This window comes from Mycteria americana, chromosome Z (genome assembly GCF_035582795.1).
Source record: "Mycteria americana isolate JAX WOST 10 ecotype Jacksonville Zoo and Gardens chromosome Z, USCA_MyAme_1.0, whole genome shotgun sequence".
In the NCBI taxonomy this organism is placed as follows: Eukaryota; Metazoa; Chordata; class Aves; order Ciconiiformes; family Ciconiidae; genus Mycteria; species Mycteria americana.
In genome coordinates, this window is record NC_134396.1 from 13191612 (window position 1) to 13212353 (window position 20742).

At 38.7% G+C, this 20742-nt stretch overlaps 1 protein-coding gene across 4 annotated transcripts in view; it reads left to right on the forward strand.

Moving 5' to 3' along the window:
• The window catches only part of GPBP1 (GC-rich promoter binding protein 1), a 44358-nt gene that overhangs the window by 8117 nt on the left and 15499 nt on the right, over positions 1 to 20742 (forward strand). For 3 of the 4 annotated variants that reach the window (XM_075488304.1, XM_075488306.1, XM_075488305.1), the window contains exons 4-5: positions 15428 to 15547; positions 20293 to 20450. In XM_075488304.1, coding sequence (XP_075344419.1) covers positions 15495 to 15547; positions 20293 to 20450 — 211 coding nt within the window. In that variant the 5' untranslated portion in view covers positions 15428 to 15494. The remainder of the gene's footprint in view (positions 1 to 15427; positions 15548 to 20292; positions 20451 to 20742) is intronic. The other variant, XM_075488307.1, reaches the window with a different exon arrangement.

Genomic DNA, 20742 nt, shown 5'->3' on the forward strand with positions numbered 1-20742 from the left:
AAATGCAGAACTGTTTTTCCTTGTCTCTAGCTTCTGGTGAGATGGGTTCAGCTGCCAGGTTTTTTTATTTCCTAATTTTTAGCATTATGTTAAAATTTGTTTTTCTTATAAAATTTTGGTCAGCTCCATTTAAATTGGATGTATTTCTTAATATGGTAAATCCATAAGATGGCCAAAAGCATACAATCTTTTAGTGAATTAAGTTTTTCGATGGTAGCTGTTTTGGCTGTTTTACTATTATACTGACCAGCCTTTTCCTTATTACAGTGATGTCACCATTTTTACGTGCTTCTTCATGCTAGGACATTATGGAAAAGCAAAGCTGTTTTCATTTATTCTGGTAGTTGAGACAAATAGTGTTACCAAATCACAAATGTATCCAGCCAACAGTAATGAAACCTGTCTTAAATATTGAAGACAGCTTTCTGGGCTAGGGAAATATTTTCATTTTGTGCGCTTGAAGAGACCTCCCTGAAGTTGGATCTCTACAGTACCGGTGGGACTGTCTTTCCTCTGCGAGCTAAATACTGGTTAGACAAGTTAAACAACATGCCCGTAAAACTGGGTGGGGACAGTCTCTGATCTCATGTCCTTGCCATCTTAAAGTTCTGCTGTGCTTTTTTCTCCACCCTCGGTGGAGGAAGGATCAGGTTAGGGAACACTTAAATAAGATACACGTAAATCCATGGGGCTTGACAGGATGCTCCCATGAGTGCAGAGGGAGCTGGCTGATGTCATTGCAAGGCCATTCCTTATTATCTTTGAGAGGTCTTGTGGTCATTGGGAGAGGCTTTTGAGTACTAGAAGAGAGCAAATGTCAATCCTGTCATCAAGAAGGGTAAGAAGGAGGATCCAGGGAACTGCAGGCCAGTCAGCTTCACTTCAGTCCATGGGAAGGTGGGACAGCAACTAATCCTGGAAACCGTTTCCAGACACATGAAGGAGAGGAAGGTGAGTGGGAGCAGTCAGAATGGCTTTATGAAGGAGAAATCATGCTTAACCAAGCTAATAACCCTCTACAATGAGGTGACTAGCTTGGTAGATGAACAGAGCAATGGATGGCGTTTATCTTGACTTCAGTAAGGCTTTTGACATTGTCTTCCATGATATCCTCATAGAGAAGCTGGCAAAGTATGTGTAGGGAAGTGAATGATAAGGTATATCAAAAACTGGCTGAATGGCCAGGCCCAGCTTGTCAGGGTTGTGATCAGTGGCACAAAGGCCATTTGGAGGAATGTTAATCGTTGTACCTCAGGGTTCACTACTGGAGCCCATACTATTTAACAACTTCATTAAAGTCGTGGACAATGGGGAACAGTTTACCCTCAGCAAGTTTGCAGATGATACAAAATGTGGAGGAGTGGCTGATAGACTAGATGTTTGTGCTGCCGAGGAATGTGGAGAGGATGGAGAGCCGGACAGAGTGTTATCCTGCAAGTGTGAGGTCATTTACCTGGTGTGGGAGACGCCAATATACGCACAGGGCAGAGGTATTTTTATTTCATGTCTTCACAGAGATGGGTGCTAGGTGGTAGCTCCACAAAGCTAGCACACAGTTCGGTCATACAGGTACAGTATTTATACAGTCTGGTTATGCATATGCATAAGTAGTTACACAAAGCAGTTTTCTATTGGTCTACATTTCTCTTATTTGACTTCAAACTACAGTGCTACTTTAATATTCTGCACACGCTCAAAGGTGAGGGGTCTCTGCTTGGGCCAGGGTCTCCAGCTCGAGGGGTGTGACTTTTAGTATTATAATGAGGATAGTTCGCGTGAGGGTGCTTCTTATCACACTTCTACTAGTTGTTTCAGATGGTTCCCAAAACATCTTGATTAGTGTACGTATTTCTCCAGGATGTGCTTTACTCCCAAGGACGGTAATTCTTGTTTAGACATTCCACTTTCCAGTCTGAATCCCCCTTATCAGCTTTATGAAGCCTTGGCCTTCCACCAGCTCCTGTTAGACTACACTGTTAGACTACAATTCCCCCCTTTGAGACTATGAGACTTTTCTTCATAGTCCTCATATGTCTCGTTATTAGTTCTCATAAATAACTTGTACAATTAGTTGTCTAACACATTTTAAGGCACAACTAACAAGCTGATGAGTACAATTATAATTATCATTTGAAGTAAACTTGCCAACCATCCAGTTAGGGAGAATGCCAAACTTCGTAATACTTTGTTTAAAGGCCTGAATATTTCTACTTGATTTTGCGACTTGTTTTATTTTATCTTTTTGTTGGTCTAAATGTTCAGTTATATTGGGGATATGGATGCAACAACCTTTGTTTTTTGGTTTTAGGTACCCACATACCCCGTATTCATGTAATAATATTAAATCTAAGGTTAGCCTGTTCTGCAAAGTCATCTTTGAAGTTTCCTGAAATTGAGTGTTTTAAATCTTGTAATCCTGCTCTGGTTGCATTCGCTAATGGTTCTACTTGTCCTGTTAGATTGTACAACAACATTCAACTCTGAAAGGAGGTAATTTGGAGACTGAAGAAAGTTTCAGTTTAAATCTAAAGTTAAAATTCCCCACTCGAGGGGATCGGCTGCAGATTTAGGTAATGGTGAACAGGCCATTATACTGCTGACGTTATGGATTCTTCCAAAGGATTGGACAAGTTTTAAGACTACAATTCTGTTACAAAAAGTAAATGCTAGGTTAATCAATGTCAGAGATACAATTTTCATTATAACTGTGCTAAATTAATAACACTTTCTGAGAGCGTCCTAGGAGTAATTTCAATAATAGTTTTCTAAAAGAAAAACCTTGATACAATTCATGGACAGTCCCTGGTTAGTTGGAGTTTCAGTTCTCCAGTTGGCATGGAGGTCCGCTTGTCCTGGTCTGGTGCCTTCTTTACTTGGGTATAATGAATCCAGGAGTCAATCCCATTCACCTTTACCGCTGTATAAGGTCCTTTCCGCTTTTCTTTCAAGGGCTCATCTTTCCAAGTTTGTACATAGACCGTGTCTCCTGGTTGGAATGGGTGTACTGGAGTGTCCAAGGGAATGGGAGTTCTCTGGTTTAGGTACCTATGCAGGGAGAATAAATTATGCGAGAGAGAGATATACCAAATACTCTTTAATTACAGCCTGTCCCTTTATATGCATTTGGTCTCCCTTCATGGTTAAATGATTGATTGGATATGGATTCCCATACCGGATCTCAAATGGACTAACGCCTTCCCTAACTCTGGGTGTAATTCATACTCTCATTAATGCCATGGTTAGAATATCTACCCATTTCATTTGAGTTTCCTGACACACTTTAGAAATCTGGTTTGTAGAGTTTGATTCATTCTTTCTACTTTGCCACTGGACTGTGGCCTTCAAGGGGTATGCAAATCCCATTTAATGTCTAGAAATTGAGAAACTCCCTGCACTATTTCTGCAATAAAGTGGGGTCTGTTATCAGAGGATATACCTTCTGGAACACCGAATATGGGGATAATTTATTTCAATAAAATTTTAATCACTTCCCTAGCCTTGTTAGTGTGACAAGGGAAAGCTTTGGGCCAACCAGAAAAGGTGTCTACCATTACCAATAAATATTTATACAGATTACACCTTGGCAATTCTGTAAAATCTATTTGCCAGTATTCCCTGGGAGTTATTCCTTGTTTTACAATTCCTCCCATGATTTTCTTTGCAGTTTTTGGGTTATTGGCACAACAAATAGCACACTTTTTAACTATTATATCCTATAGGCTTTGCATTCTTGGCACAATGACGTGTCTTTTGGCAATTAGTACTAACACGCTCCCGAGTGTGTTTCTTGGTGCAGTTTCTTGAGTAGAATTTCCACCATCTTTCAGAAATTTGCAGGATTTAGAGGAGAGGTCAGGGAGATTACATCCTCCTCGTGTTCCAGCAGCACCGCTTGATATTTACCTAACCTGCTTGGGGAGATCCAATGATGCCCTTTATTTTCAAGGAGAGAAGACACCCCATGAGGTACAAATACAGTAATCGGTTGGCCGAATCTCAGTTTTCAAGATTCTTCAAAGTTGCAGTAGCCGCTACTGCCCTCAAACAAGCGGGCCAGCCTTTACTGACCTCATCTAGTTGCTTTGAAAAATATCCCACCGGTCTTTTCCACCTCCCCAGTTTTTGTGTCAAAACTCCTAATGCCTCTTGCTGTTGTTCACGTACATGTCCATTCGAGAGCCCTCTCAGGTCCTTTCACAGCAGCATACATTAGTTTGGCAATTAGTCCAAAATTGGGAATCCATATGTGACACCATCCAGCAATTCCCAGAAATCCTCTCAATTGCTGCTTTGATGTAGGTACAGCAATTCTAGAAGTTGCCTCTTTTCTCTCAGTACTTGATTCTCTCTGTCCTTTGGTGATTTCAACCCCCATGAGTTGGACTTTTTTTTCCCCATTCTGAGCCTTTTTTTTAGAAACCTGATACCCTGCCGAGCCCAGAAAGTTAAGCAAACTGATGGTGGCTTCCAGACGTGCCTCGTAACTGTCAGAACCAATTAGCAAATCATCGACATATTGCAACAATGTTACAGTATTACAATCATTTTGCCATCGTTCCAATTCTTTGGCTAGTAGGTTACCAAACAAGGTGGGGCTGTTCTTGAATCCCAGGGAAGGACAGTCCAGCAGAGTTGTGTCTTTCCTCCTGTGGTTGGATTCTCCCATTCAAAGGCGAAGGTGGTCTGGCTCCGCTCATCCACAGGTATACAGAAGAAGGCGTCCTTTAAATCTAATACTGTGAAATTAATATTACTGTTAGGGATTGTAGTAAGGAGGGTATATGGGTTTGGAACCACAGGGTGGACATCTACTGCCCTTGCATTAATTTCTTGTAAGTCCTGTACCAGTCTATATTCAGAAGAATGGGGCTTCTTTACAGGTAGGATGGGAGTATTAAATTCCCATTGACACTCCTGTAACAATCCATGTTTTAAAAAAGAGCTTATTATAGGTTCTAATCCTTTTTGGGCCTCCAGCTTAATGGGATATTGTTTCTTTCTTACCGGTTGAGCTCCTGGTTTCAGTTCAGTCTTTACTGGGGTCGCATTCTTTGCTTGTCTGAGTATCTTTGATGCCCATACCAGAGGTATAACTGCATTCAGTACTTCCTCTGGAATATTCAGTTTTTCATTAGGGTCTTTCTTGGTTAACAAACATACCTGGGCTTTCCAGGCAGTCTCTGGAGGAATATGCAACTGAACAGAGTCTTCAGAGAAAGTTGTGCATTCAGTTTACGAAGTAAATCCTGTCCAAGCAATGGTAAGGGGCATTCTGGCATATAAAGTTAAGTTAATTTAGTATTTCATGAGTTAATTTAGTATTTCCAATTGAACATTCCATAGGTTGTAAAAATGGCCTTAAAGTCTTTTTCCCTGTTGCTCCAACACCACTTATTTTAGTTCTACTGAAGGGTCCCCTACAACTGGTTACTACAGAATGTGTGGCTCCGCTATCAATTAAAAAAATCTATTATTTCATTCCCCAGTTTGACTGGAACCAGAGCATCGGCTGGAGAAACTTTATACACCTTATATGCGATTGACAGTAACTGTGAGATTGTCATTCCATCTGCCCCCTCTACCTTTTGTAGTTTTTCTTATATCTGCTCCTGCTTGACCAATAAAAGGCATGTTAAATAACTTTGAATTGCTGTCATCTTCTGGATCCAGATCTGTCCATTTTTGAGCTACTTCACACAGTCTCCATAGAAGGCTGACGGGGTTTCCTTATCCCCCTGCTTTACTTCATATAGTTTAGATAAATTCTTAGGCTTTTGCACTCCATGTTGAATCCCATACAAAATTAACTTTTGATATTCCTTTACCCTCTGTAATCCCTCACTTGTGTTTGGATCCCACTCTGGATCTTTTTTTGGGAGGTACCTATTGGTATTCGGCACTCCCCGTGTTGCTGGATCAGTCCCTCTCTAGCCTTCTGTAAAAGCATTCTCCTCTCCTCAGTGGTAAACAGATATTCTAGGAGAGCCTGTACATCTTCCCAGTTAGAATTATGAGTCATCATTACAGTTTTAACAGTACTATACATTCCTTCTGGATTGTTTCAGTTCAATACAACAAGATTTTCCTTTTTCTCTTTTAACACCTATATTCCAATCTGATGTTTAGAATGCACTAAACCACATTTCTTCCTAATATCTCAATCATTTGTTAACCAAAAAAAACCATATCCACATAAGGTATTTAATCCCATTTTTGAGTTCCCTGACAGAACAACATTAGTTGCAAAATAGTGTTATATTTCAAGGATCCATTCTCAGGCCATTTTTCACCATCTTCCAATTGATATTATGGCCACCATTGATTACAATATCGTTTTAGCTTATTTTTAGTCATGGGATCCCCCCCAGATTTCTTCCAATTCTTCAGGATGCATCCTAGAGGAGAGCAAAGAGGTTCCTCCTGGGAAGCAGCAGCACCCATATCGGTACCGAAAAACCCATCGTTTCTACGCGAACCAGAATGAGGGGACATCTCCCTTCGTTACTCAGAACCGAACAGCATGTAGAAACAAACAGAACTATGCTGCTGCTGCGTATCTTTCCTGATGCGTCTTATGCAGGGCCCAGAACAGAACAGATGGTGCCTGCTTCCCGAGAGATCTTGCCCCTACCCACCTTTTCTCATATCCCCCCAAAATACTTCTTTTCAGTAGCGTTGCACCATTGTGTCGCTTAGCACCTGACTGCAGGAGAGGAGCTGAAGGAGTCCCTGATCAACAGGGCGGTGCGTGCTGGAGTCCACTCAGGCCTCTTCTCCCTGTTGGATGCGGCAAGGCAAACCAGGCAAGGCTGTCAGCTCAGTCCCATCTGGGTTGCCAAAAACTGTTATCCTGCAAGTGTGAGGTCATTTACCCGGTGTGTGAGGCACCAATATACGCACAGGGCAGAGGTATTTTTATTTCATGTCTGCACAGAGATGGGTGCTAGGTGGTAGCTCCACAAAGCTAGCACACAGTTTGGTCATACAGGTACAGTATTTATACAGTCTGGTTATGCATATGCATAAGTAATTACACAAAGCAGTTTTCTGTTGGTCTACATTTCTCTTATTTGACTTCAAACTACAGTGCTACTTTAATATTCTGCGCACGCTCAAAGGTGAGGGGTCTCTGCTTGGGCCAGGGTCTCCAGCTCGAGGGGTGTGACTTTTAGTATTATAATGAGGGTAGTTTGTGTGAGGGTGCTTCTTATCACACTTCTACTAGTTGTTTCAGATGGTTCCCAAAACATCTTGATTAGCGTACATAGTTCTCCAGGATGTGCTTTACTCCCAAGGACAGTAATTCTTGTTTAGACATTCCACTTTCCAGTCTGAATCCCCCTTATCAGCTTTACGTAAGCCTTGGCCTTCCACCAGCTCCTGTTAGACTACACTGTTAGACTACAAGAAGATCCTCACGAAGTTCAGCAAAGGGAAAATGCAACGTCCTGCCTCTGGAGCAGTAGCTGTATATGCCACTACACACTGGGGGCTGACTAGCTGGTAAGTAGCTCTTCAGAGAAGGACCTGGGGGTGCTTTTGGACAACATGCCAACCGTGAGCCAGCAATGCATCCTCATAACAAGTAAGGCCAACATCTCCCTGGGCTACATTAGGAAGAGTGTTGTCAGCAGGTCGAGGGGAATTCATCTTTCTCCTTTACTCAGCGCTGATGAGGCCACATGTGGAGTGCTGTGTCCTGTTACAGGCTCCCCGGTACAAGAAGGATCCAAACTTAGTGGAGTGAGTTCAGCAAAGGACCACAAAGATGATTAAGGGACCGGAGCATCTTTCCTATGGGGAGAGGCTGATATTCTTTTTGATATTCTAAGGAGGTATGGGCTGGTCTTCAGTCTTTCAGAACACTCTCTGGATGTTATATTTTAATTTTTCAGAAGACACTTTCCAGATTTAAAATTAGTAAGCCATAAACCCCATATTTTTCTCATGTAAAATTCTGTGAAGGTGAAAACGATGAGGGAGACCTTATCTTTGTTAATGCTATTGATGGGACTAGAGACTGTTGGGAGGAGAGTAGACCGTATGCTCTCAGAAGGATCTTACAAAGTAGTAGTGCTTTGTTACAAGGTGATGCTTAAAGTTTATAACCCTGTCTGTGATAAATGGAAGAGTTGTGTTGTTGAGACATTCCTCCTGTAATCTGTGATGGGTGTGCACCTGGGAAAATAAAAGGTAGGATTACATGTTTTTACACTTGATCCTTATGAGTCGCAAAATTGTTATAGTGTTTGTAGTTAAATATATTTAAAATGTGATACTAAATGCATTTCCTCTAGTTAGAGCTACTTAAACCAAATAATGAAAATAGTCTCAAAAAGTCACAGCAGTGAAATGTGAATGCATATTACCTTATATGCCGTAGTCCTTTCAGGGTTCTGTACTTTAATAATCAGGCTAATTTTTTCTTATTTGACCTGTTTATAGAAAACAAAACATGGAAGTAAAATTCAGAAAGCTTTGATTATATCTGCTTGCTCTGCTCTCTGCCCTTGCAATATCCCAGAAGATAATTTCTTCCCCTGCCTCCCGTCTGCAGGCTCTCATGTCCGGTTACACAGCCAGTGCAGAGATTCCCTTGAGATGAATTCTCATGGGAGTCACTTTTCTAATTCCTAGAGAGTCTCATGCACTTGCAGAGATGCTGTATAGCTATTTTTAGTGTTGTGTAAATAGACAGAGAGAGAAGGTTTGTAATGCTGGAAAGATTTGATGAATGGAAGTGAAGCTAGAAGATATTCTAGATAAAGGATCATCTTTATAAGGGAGCAGGAATGGTCACTTAAATTATTCTTTGTGTAACCGGTTTATTCCAGACCTCGGTAGCCTTTGTTTTCTTGATGATATGTTTAAGACCAGGTTGAAGACATTTGTGAAGGAAATTACTATTTGTTCGCTGTGTTAGCAGGAGCAGTGCAGGAGACATTATATGAGTTTCTAGTATATGAAGGAAGTCAGGTTAGGTCATAAGTGTTCCAGTGTTTGAGTTGGAGACTTGGTTTTTTTAAATTTTATTTTATTTTAAAGCTTTGTCAGGTCTAATTGTTTCCAGCATTTTATAGATGCCTGGCATGGAAAAATAAAAAGTCTAGGTCTGTCTTCTTCCCTAATTCTTTTGCTCCATAACTCTTGGCAGCACACCTGCTTCCTGGTTTAGCACTGCAATGAAGTGAGTTAGTAAATGCACCCAATTCTGTCTAGTGACTACAGTTACCCTGTCTGCAATGAGGTTGGTATATGACTGCACTGTATTCCCATTTTTTATGTGCTAAGCAGAGATATAAGCTGGACTAATAGATGCTTGCTAGGGTTCTGCACTATGCTTAGCTTGTAATTCTCTCACGCTTCGCTAGTGGTTAGAAACTACTGCCACATATTGCCAGTCTGCCTGTTTGGTGAAATCGTTCAGGAGTGAAGGAGGGTGAAATCCATAACTGACATAGTTGTGGTGGCAGGATTCCCTAATTTAGGGCAAATGGTATGAGAAAGAGTAAGTAAGCCCCCCCCCCATGAGCATGGAGGGGGAAGAGATTTAAAAAACAAATTTTTTTACTGCAAGAAATTAGACAAATTTTATTAAAATGTAAGAAATTGTGTTTGTTAAACCTGAGATGTATTCCATAACTCTGTTACGGATAGTTGTTCAACTGCATCTCCTTGTTCTATGTATTTCATGCCCCTGTTTTATGTGCTAACTACATGGAGGTTTTTAGCTTACAAACAAGCTTTGCAAACAAAACTTAAATGTTAGTCATTTTGGCTGTTCCGTATTTTGTCCCACTAGTAGTGAATTAAAGGTTGCAGATAAGGTGAAAATTGTAATATATGATGATGAAGCTTGAAGAAGCACTTTGCTAAAGTAATCTGAAAGTAAGTTAATCCAAAAGTTCAGGAATACAGTGTGTTTTCTGCTTTTGTACCATACTGAATTCAATCTGTTACTGCAGGGGAAAAAAAAGAGTTTGATTTATACTTTCGTTGTAGTGGGTAGTCTCCACGCTTAAAAAGTTTGTTTTTTAAATACTATAATGATTTGAAGTAGCAGGGGAGAGAGGGGAAACAGTATTCTCATATGGTTACCACCTTAAGATGGGAAAAAGTAAAACATTACTATGTTATCTTTGTGCGCGTGCATTGTGCTACACATTAAACTCTTTAGTTACAATTATTAGTTTCTGACTTAGACGCATAATAGGAATTGACAGGTTCAAATATTTGTCTTAAGTCTTAAAGTTCTAGAATCTTGTTCTTCTGATTTTCAGGACTGTGTGTCCAGCCTAAATCTACTATGGTTGGTATCTTCTTGTGATTCTTACAGTGTTTTGGATTAAGGCATCTCCTTTCTTGGTGGAACTCCTTCAGATGTTTATAACCACTGTTTAAATGTATCTTAGGTCCTCATTTTGTGAGGCAAAGCAAAATAAGTAGTTTTCTTAGATTTTTCTTGTCCCTGATCACTGGAATAGTTCATTAGTGCACCAAGTAAAATTTTAAATTTCTGTGCTGTTATTCTAAGTGTGATTTTACTTGTATCTTTTTCTGTGATGATTTAAAAAAGAAAAATGTAGTAGTGCAGGGAAAATTGACTATACTGTTTAATATTTGATTTCTTCATTTAATTTGGTAAGCACAAGCTAAACTAATGATAGTTGTTTTGGTTCCATTTTTTTGTTGTTTTTGCAGAGTTTTGGGAGTTAACTCTAGATGTTTTCTCTTAACCTTTTCACAGAAGTCTGGGCTCCTGATTCATGCAGTGGCTTTCTGCTTCCCTTTTCTCAGCATGTTACTTTTTCTAAAACAGAGGCAATATATTAAATTTTCCCAAATACTCTTCAGATGACACAAATAAGTTTGTTTAAAAAGTAGTGTTTCCAGCTGCTTTAAAACTGGTGAAAAATAGTTTCTGTCACAAAAGGACCTTATTGACTCAACCATAAAAAACCCCAGCCCAACCTTTTTTGGATGTTGGTTAAGTATAGTTGGTGCAGTGTTCTTATTTCAGCTGCTAGTGTGGCTCAAAGTGGATGACTGAGTTACATTTATGACAAATCTCTTCACTGTACATCACTTGGAACCAGCTGTTCGTTATTCCGTGGCATTCATTGCGTTGTTATTGAATATCATACTTAACAAAACTATAGAATTAAATTTTATGTAGTTGAATATTGGAATAATTATTGCATGTTACCTGAAACAAAATGCTTTACAGACTTATCTCAGATCCCCCACAAGAAGTAAAATTTAAGAACCGTTTTTCTTCTTTGCTGTAAACTATTCTGCTATCCACAACACAGCAAAGCATAAATTTTATCTACATTTATGGGCTATGGAAGACTTTCTTTTCTGAAGTCTCTACGCAGTACTTGAATCAGACAGCAGAAGCTGTTGGTGAGATGAGACCAAATATTTTGACCAGTCTGATTAAAGAAATTTAGATGCATTTGAGTGTTAATAGTATGAGGATAGTAGTATTTTGGTATCTTTTTCTTACCTTTCTAGAACTGTGCAGCTCTGCTTCAGTAATAGACAACCTGAGCCAAGTTAGCTTATATGACACTCTGGTTAAAGAATGGCAGATATATTTTGAGTGTTTGCTGCTAGGGACTGGTGTCTTAAACATTCAATGATAAATTTTGGGCCTACTCTTTTGTTACCAAGAGAGTTTCTGGAAGCAGTGGAATTGTGTTTGGATCTGTGGTGTTTACCTCAATAAGCTTAATTCTGATAGCTGTATTAATACTGGGAGTACAAAAGCTGTTTTATCAGTGTTAATGAACAGCGGTTGATCTGTTGTGTAGTGTGTATGTAAGAGAAGGCTTGCTAGCAGACAAATGGATTCTTCAATTAAAGCAGATTCCTGAAAAGGCTTGTATGGGTGCATAGTACTGACTTTCATTCTATTAAAATACTTAAATGTTTTTTTTTTTGTGTGTGTGGGTTTTTTTTTGTTTTTAATTTAGAAGTAGTTCTATGTTTCTGAAAGGCAGAATTGTTCTTCTAAAGTAAACTGCTAATCAGTGTTACCTATTTGCCTTAGGGGCTCCTCAGTCTTCGTAAAGGCAGCTCTTGTTTGATGTCAAGCTGGAAGGATGTATCAAGTAAATTTCTAAAGAAGTCTCTTCAGTATTTTTATTGATAACTTCAGTCATGAAATAGAGTGTATGCTTGTTGAATTTGTAGATAGTATGAATCTGCATAGAGGTTGCAAGTGCTTCAGGGGACACAGAATGCAGAAACATCTCGACTGGTGGGGATAGTTTAGGCAATGAACTGGAATAGCAAGAAAAAGGCTTAGGTCAGACCTGGTAGAAGGAACCTTTCTAGTGATGGGATGTGTTGCAGAATAACGTGGTGGTCTCAAGTTATTGGCCCAACTGAAATTGGAAAGCAAGCAAGGAACAAACTGGTGTTTGGCAACCAAGCTGATCACGAAGGGTTTAAGCATAGTAAACACTGCCTGTGGCAGCAGAGTGATCTTGCTGACATCCCATTCTCACTTCTTGTGATCTGTTTTCAATTTACCAAAAATATGTTCCTGAGAATGAGTATCCTAGAGCTATTGAATATTTGCCAGATCATCAAAACAGAGCTCATACTTGTAATGAAAATGTTTTTATATTAAAACACATTCTAGGACAAACTTGTTGGTAACATCAGAAAGTTAGCAGCATCTGTAAGAGTATTTATGAAGCCAGGTAAAACATGGAATTGGCAACTTAAAGCTGGGTAGGTTATGTACTCTACAATATAGTTTTAAAAAAAGATGTTGAGTTTTGTCCTTTCCTGATCTGCTGTTTGTTTCCCAATTTAATTATTGCTAGGGTGTTTGTGCCTATTAGAAGTTAGTAAGATTTAATAATGAAGATACTTGATTTTCCCACGTCTAATTGCCAGACCAATAATATGTACAATCAGATGAGAGAAAGTGTTTTCTTGACTTTGGTGGTGTGGAGGTCAGTATCCTCAATAGTTGCGTTTCTTGGCAGTCTTTAACTGTAAACCTGTGACATTGGTCAGGTAGTGTTCTAAAAATACATCTGTGCCTTTTTTACTGCTGTTCTTTTATCAAAACTAGCTGGAAAAATTAGGCCTAAAAGAGTTCTTTTATGAGCTTATTGAAATTTACAGATACTCTGCTGCTGACTTTGCACTCTGAGTATTGTGTAGTTTTGGCTCTGTCTTTACCACTTCACTATACTGCTTTGTAGGAAAGGGATTGATTTGTCTGACAGCAGCACTATCAAAAACCTTTTTACAGCTTTTAGTTGAAGAACTGAGACCATGAGGAAGACTTGAATCTGCTTCCAGAATAATTTTTGCGGGAAGAAATATACACCCAGTATCAGTGAGCTGTGGACAAAGGTCTGTTAAAAACATCTTTCCAGTCCTTGGATACTTGGTGATCACCAAATCTCGCTGAGCCCTTGATTTATATGCAAAATATTAGTTAGTTAAGAATAAACTCTTTTCATGGCAGTTGGAGAAATAGTAACGTTAGGAAGCTTGACTAGTTTTCTAAAAACAGTAAGATGAATTTATGAAGAAATCACATTGTTAATGCCTTTTTTGTCCCATACCTAATAGCTGATTCACCAATAACTTAGTAATAAGTCCTGGATCCTCTGTTATGTTCTTATTCAGTATAAACCTAATCTCTCCCTTTGTTTTTCAGACTGTAAGTGCCTTGGTATGAAGATTTTGTTGTTGTTGTGCTGATCTTCCAGTATTGAAACCTTTCTTGATCCTTTGTAAAGGTTTCATGATTCTCCTGCTTGGAGATGAGAACTGTATCTGAGAGAAGGAGAAAAAAAAAATTTTTCTTGCTGGACCCTGCTCACATTTAATTTGCCATTTCTTAATTTGGCATCTCTTTTATTGGTTCATCTGTAAAAGCATACCCTTTTCTGTTTCTATACCATTGCTTAACATGATTAATCAGTAAAAGTAAACTTGGTTTGTGTTAGAAAGAGAAGCCATTTTTGTGATGATTCTGTGACTCTAGATCCTTCTTCTTTTTTTTTTAATGAGTCTGACATAATTGGATTCTTTAGAAAATTTCTCTGTAATTTTTGTTGAGAGAGTGTTGGATAACTTCAACAGAGTAATTTATAACAAGTTATTTGGGTGAGACATACCTTTAAACTTGTCTCTATTTAACAGTAGTAGATTTTGTGCATCTTACCTTACAGTTTAACTCTGGTATTGGAGGTACCTAAAAACCTAAGTATCAGCTCACGGCATAAAAAAGAACTGGCAGCTCAACTAAGTGCAGTTTAACGCTTACAGATCTGTTAGACTTCCCTTTAGAATCTGGAACATTCTCGTCTATCACTGGAAATCTGCAGTAGCCTGGTTCAGGCCAGAATACAACAATAATTATCAGTTATCAAGTTCAGATTCCATAGCTCTTACTAATACTTACTCATGTTACAGCAGCCTTAGATTAAAATGAACTACATCTCTGCTTACTGACTAACAGATCTGCACTCTTGTTAGGCAGATGTGGAATACACGTTTATTTGGGTCTCCCTATGAAATGCATGTGGGTGTTTATTATGTTTTCACTAGCTGAATGTCTAATAGTGTGTATATCATACTTAAAATATTTTCGAATCATTGACAATTTTGCAGTGTCTAGCTGCAGAGTATGATTCAGATACCCTTATATTTCAGGCAGTGTTTCATCCGTTTCTTTCCTTTCTGTGCTATAGTTCAACTTCAGGTAATACAGTTCACATTATCTTGCATTCTCTTGCTTATTGAGAGATGTTTTCCTGCCTGTGGGGAGAGCGTGGGTTAGAAAAGGTGTTCTTGGGTTTTAATCTTAAGCCATTATTTTCTCTTCTCCATTTTCAAACTAGAGAATTTTACTGGATTTTGACACTGCTTCTGGACATGTAGACTCTGTTTCCATTGACTCTAGAGATAATACGGGTTTTTGGGGCTGCCCTGAGCGTCTAGTTTTTTAATAAGGAACCTTAATACGGCCTCTAAGACTAACTTTTAGGGTGTAATTAAAAAAATCAGCTTCTTCTAGGAAGCTAATGAAATACCTCCTGAAATCTGTTCTAGATAGTACGAGAAAGTCTTTCAATGAGCTAATTTTGCCACAGCTTTCTGGATCAGACCTTACAGAAAATGCTTCATCCCATTTATAAGAGGAAATGAAGGAATGTTACATTTGTATTTTCTTGATACCTGCGATATATTTGATAAGTGTGACACTTTGGTAAGAGAAGCACAAATATGATGCTATAAATGAGATGAGGGTAGTTAGATTCTAAACCAGATCTGTGTGAGAAAATAATACCAGAAAACAGAAAGGAAATAATGAGCAAAAACCCCAAGTATAATCTTCTCATGACATAAGCATCTGAAAAGTACTCATTTCTTGTTTTTCCAATTACAGGGACTTGCCATGAGGTGCTGAAGCCTTGTTTCATTGATTCGGAGAGACTGGACCTAAATGGCGCAGCATGACTTTGCTCCAGCCTGGCTTAATTTTCCTACTCCCCCATCATCTACAAAGGTATGTTCTTTGTTATTCTTTAGAACAAGCACTCTCATTATTAGAGAAATCTAAATGTCATAACCTCAATCATAATAAAAATGCAAATCTTTCTATGAATAGGGTGATAACAGATGATATCTAGCAAGTCTTGTTGTTGTGATTTAAGTAGTTGTACTGTGGTTGTCAAGCTCATACCTCCAGTAGAGTTTGTTGCTTGAGCAGCTGAGTTCATGGAAAGAAGCATGTGCCTGGCCACATTATCAGAGCTGTTGTTGGATGAAGATTGCCTTCATCAGGAGTTTAAAATCAATTATTGTATTTTGTGCTAGAAGTATCAAGACAGAGGCATATGCTTGATGTGCTTGCTTCTGCTTTTGCTCTGTGTCCTATAAATTTTACAAAAGTGTTATTCTGTCATCCAAGTGATTTAAAAAAATGCTTTTGAAATAGACCTTCTGAAATGGCTCTTCAGTTGCTGGTGGGATGGTTGTTACTACTGGTGGAGTGTGGCTCTTTCAAATAGTTGTGCATCTTCACTCTGGGTATTTCATCTAGGCTAGTGTTACTCACTTTATACAATGGGACAATTAGCTTGGAAACAGGAAATAGCAATCTCTGAATCGTTAGGATTTGTGAATATTCTAGGAAGTCATGAGTATGTCTGTTTCATAAATGTTTCTTTTTTTCTGGCCTATCCTTCTACTCTTTCTTAATTTGTGCAAACGCAGAAGCAGGGACAGCACTGGATATTCAAACTCCTGTCATCTTTTTCCCTATTTGTAGACCTGTCTTATTCGTTATAATCTCTTGAATGCAATATCCATATCTGCAGCTATGAGGGTGGCATTGTCTTGCTTTAATGTATTTATGTAAATTTCTTGCTGTCTTGCATGTCCATGGAAAATGTTTAGCCTTTATAAGCTTACGGAAATAGGTTGTTTGTGCTATTGTTAAATGCAGTTAACCGTCAGTATTAGTTGTGTTTCCGTTGCTTTGCTTATATATGTCTATATACACACACTATACACACATGCCTTTTTTTTTTTTTTTTAGTCAGGTTGTTGAGTGTCCTTATTCACATTGCTCTATTTATCTATCTTCTGCACTGACCTAGCTAGCTTCTTTGTTTAGTATAGTCTGTCAGCAACTCTTAGCTCCTGTTCTGGGAACATCAGGCCTGTCTGTTCCAGGATGGTTCCTGTGATCTGTTTGTTTTCATTCTACTTGATTTCTGATATATCTCTTTTGATTGGCTTTTTCCAATTCAATACATTTTCAATTGGAAAGGTAATCAGAGCTTAGTTTAATATGGTGTCACAATCACAAAACAATCTTCACCACATATTTCAAGAATCTGCTGGAAGAGCTTTACCTGCATGCTTAAAGTGTCAATATAGCAGAATAAAAGTAAGTTCCAGAACTACTCCAGTACCACTCAAATGTATCTGAGGTATGGGTTGTTTTTGTCACCTCATTCCTGAATTGTGGAAGATTTCATTACAAGTATATGTTGTGGATTGGGTTCTCTTCCATGAATCTTTGCCTCAAGGAGTTTAGATAGACTTTCTTTCATTTCTTCCAAAAGCTCTGTGGTTGTATGCCTTCTCTATAATAGTCTTTGTGTTTCACTGTTTGAAATGGAGCTTATTTCCTTACGTTACCTCCTTCCTCAGTGATCAGCATTCTGTGATATACAGCACATTTGGATATTAAACACTTGCAAAGTCTTTTTGGTCCTACCCGATGTGTTGTAATTCTTAGCTTACAGAGTAAGACTTGTCCTGTCATTCCTCTACAAGACAGATCTCAAATGTTGTGGCCCCCTGTCCCCTCCATTTCCCAGAATAGATTTTTATTTCTGCTTCCTGTATATCAACAAAGCAGCTGAAGAGAAGAGGAGATAAGAGGGATAGAGATGAAGAGGAAGGATCGGGTGAGGAAGGCAAGATGTCTCATGTTTCATGCAGAATGGAGCTGGGGGTGAGGCTACTGTATCAACAACGTTTAGACTTGAGAACGAGAAACTGAACTCTGCCAGGTCAGTTTTTATTTCCCTGAAGAGGCGCTTTTAGGAATTGTATCTTTAGGAGCTTGGTTTCCCCCCTCGATCCTGTGGAGCCGAGGCTTTTTCTTACGTAGGTAAAGGCTAGCATTAGAAAAAAACTGATGCCAGGAAGCTGGGATTGTGGATGAGCTTTCTTAATGTAACTGACACAGGTTACAGCTTGACTGAAATCCATCTCACCTATTGCTGGTAATTTCCTCTTAAGGATAAGCTTTTATATCATCTTCCTGTCACTTATATGGCAAAGTCCACCTAAATAGCTGGGTATCCATTGCTCAGTAGCTGTTGCGGAGGTCTGGAACTACTGTATTTGCGTCAGTGCAGTATTGCAGTTGGGCAGATGGAAATGGGAAGGTGTTGTGAAAAGTGAAGCCATCTTGGGACATGGATGAAACTTTTCAGAAAGGATTGCTGTAAAACGTGTGTGGGGAGATTGCAGACAGACTGGTAAACTCAATTTTTGCAAGCTTACTTCATGTTAAACAATAAGACGACTACTTATACTTCAAAAATCTGTGTTGCTTTCTTTCTTGGCTCGCTGAACCTAGTCATATAATTTCTCAACTTCCAGAAATTGCTAATAGGTTTCCTGTTGGTTACGAAGTTTACTGTCATCTCTGCCATAAGAGGCTTGATAGACTGATACCTCCATCATGTGGGGGAAATGCAAACTGCATGATCTTTGCACACAATTTAGAGACTTTAGATTCCTTATATCATGTACAACTCAAGCACTATATATAAAATGCTGTCAGTTATACTTTGTGAAAATGTGATTGTTCTTCAAAGTTCATACAAAAAAATGAAAGCTAAACTCCAAAGCCAATATTAGAAGGGTATCATATGTAAATGAACACATGAAGCTATTTTCTAAAATTTCATCTATGATCAACAGATCTGGAGCTTTCTGAAATTCTTGGCAGCTTGTTGAAAATTTGTTTATAAGGATTTATTTTTTATTTAAATATTGAGATTCATTATGATAATTTTTGAACTACTTAAATCTTTTGATAGTTCCTTGTGGTTTTTTGTTTTATCCCTCTCTCCAGGTTTGTCAAGGAAGTAATTCACTTCCCAGGTTTCAAATTGAGAAGGCAACCCCTCTTCATTTGACTTCTGTATAGTTTGGAAATACATGCTTTGTATTTTAAATGTATCTGTTGCTTACTTGAGTTTGAATTTTAAGCACTGACTTTTGAACAGCACCTTGAGCTCTGCTGGGGCATTGTTAGTAGAACTTGGGTATCATTTTTTTTGTATGATTGTCTCTTGCAGGCATAAGGGAGATGAGAAGAAGGAAATAATTTTCTTCAATATGTCTTCCAAAGTAGTTTAAACCTAATACTGTGATGTCTTTTTATTTTTTCCCCTCCTAGTCATGTTGATCAGTGGGGTACTTTAAGTATTAATATAGCTTGATTAGATGTTAGTGGATCATAACTGCTGAAATAAACTTGGGGCTTTCATTTTCAGACATACACCATTACTGCTGCACTTTTTTTCCTGAATGTTATTCAGTCTGGAGAGGGAGTGAGGTTCAGGCAGTGAAGTTGATACTTTGGGTGCAGTGAAGTTGATACTCCCTGGAATCGTTAAGCTTAGTTTGCTGACACAGTACATTTCCACACAGCTGTGCATTTATGCATTTGTAGCTCTTACGGCCTTGGGATGTGTTGGATCTCTTGTACATGTGCAATACGATGGATATGTATGTGCACAGTAAGTCTGCTGGGAGGGAAGGGGGCTTTGCTTCATCTGCGTCAAAGGCTGTCTGCGTGGCAGGGAGGTGCTGGGTAACACAGCCCTCTGCTGTCGCTCGCTGGGAGATGTGTGGTGTGAACAACAGTAAGGCTAAGCACTGCTTTTGCAGAACGAAAATTTATTCTTGAATTTTTAAGATGGAACAGCGAAAGAAATGTTATAGGGTTAAAATAGTAAAGCCAGGTAGAAGTAATAGGGAAGACAGCTGCTGTAAGACATGGTCTTTTTTGGTTTAATGCCCTTAAGTATGAGTTCTAGTCAGGACGTATTTTGATTTGAGTGCTATTCTCAATATAAGGTTTTAGTTTATAAAGTACTTCCTACTGATATATTAAAGATGTATTTCTTTAAAATTTCTACAGTGCCTACTTATAAGCTAATAATTTTAAGTATATTTGTGAATCTGTACACTTTTGACTCTAGGTTATATTTGTACTTCATAACTAGTTGCATTTGCCTTATTATGTGATAATGATGACTAATAAATTGGGCCTTTTTTGAGTACAACTGCCTCTGGTGGAAGCGACTCCTCGCTTCCTATGGAATGCACATACGTAGTCTCTGACCACCCAAATTTAGAACCCAGACATCTTTTCTGCCTTCCAAACTGTGATCTCCTGTCCTTTCTTACCTTTTTTTAATTTTTCCTCGGCTGCGACACGTCACTTGTTTTGGCAGCAGAACAGAGCACAAAATAGACACTTGGGTTTTTTACCTTGTGTCACAAGAATGGTCCTCAGCGCTGTTTCAGTGTCCTGGAGCAGAAGATACAGCTTCCACTTTGCTAGCATTGGAGATGGTGGCATAGCTCTGAACATATGCATACTTGAGGACTGCTGTATTATCTGTCATTCAAAGTCCTTTTAGAAATGAATTGTATATACCATGAGTAATGTGCTTGTTACAGTTCTGATAATTCAGTTTTGTTATTAATCAGATATCTCAGGTCTACCACTTTTGCTCCTTTACAGTCATCACTGAACTTTGAGAAACATTCTGAAAATTTTTCGTGGACAGAGAATCGTTATGAAGCAAATCGCAGAAGACACAACTCTTCAGATGGGTTTGATCCTAACCTTGGACGGCCTAATGGAGGTATAATTTAGCTTTCGTGGAACATTTTGAATAAGTTTACATCATTGCTTTGTAGCACTCTAGCTAGAAAAAAAGTCTGATGATAATAGCTCTCTTATGCTAAATTCTTATTCTGTACTAAAATAGAGGTAATAGAAAGACAGATCTTCTGGGAGAGGATGTGATGACTAAGGGTTGGTTAAAGTAGTGTGATTCCAGGTGTATTTCTCTCTAAAGAAGAATAAGAGTGTGGAGTTAATATTGTAGCCAACAACATATAAATGAGCAGCCAGAAAAGGAGGTTGACTTGTCT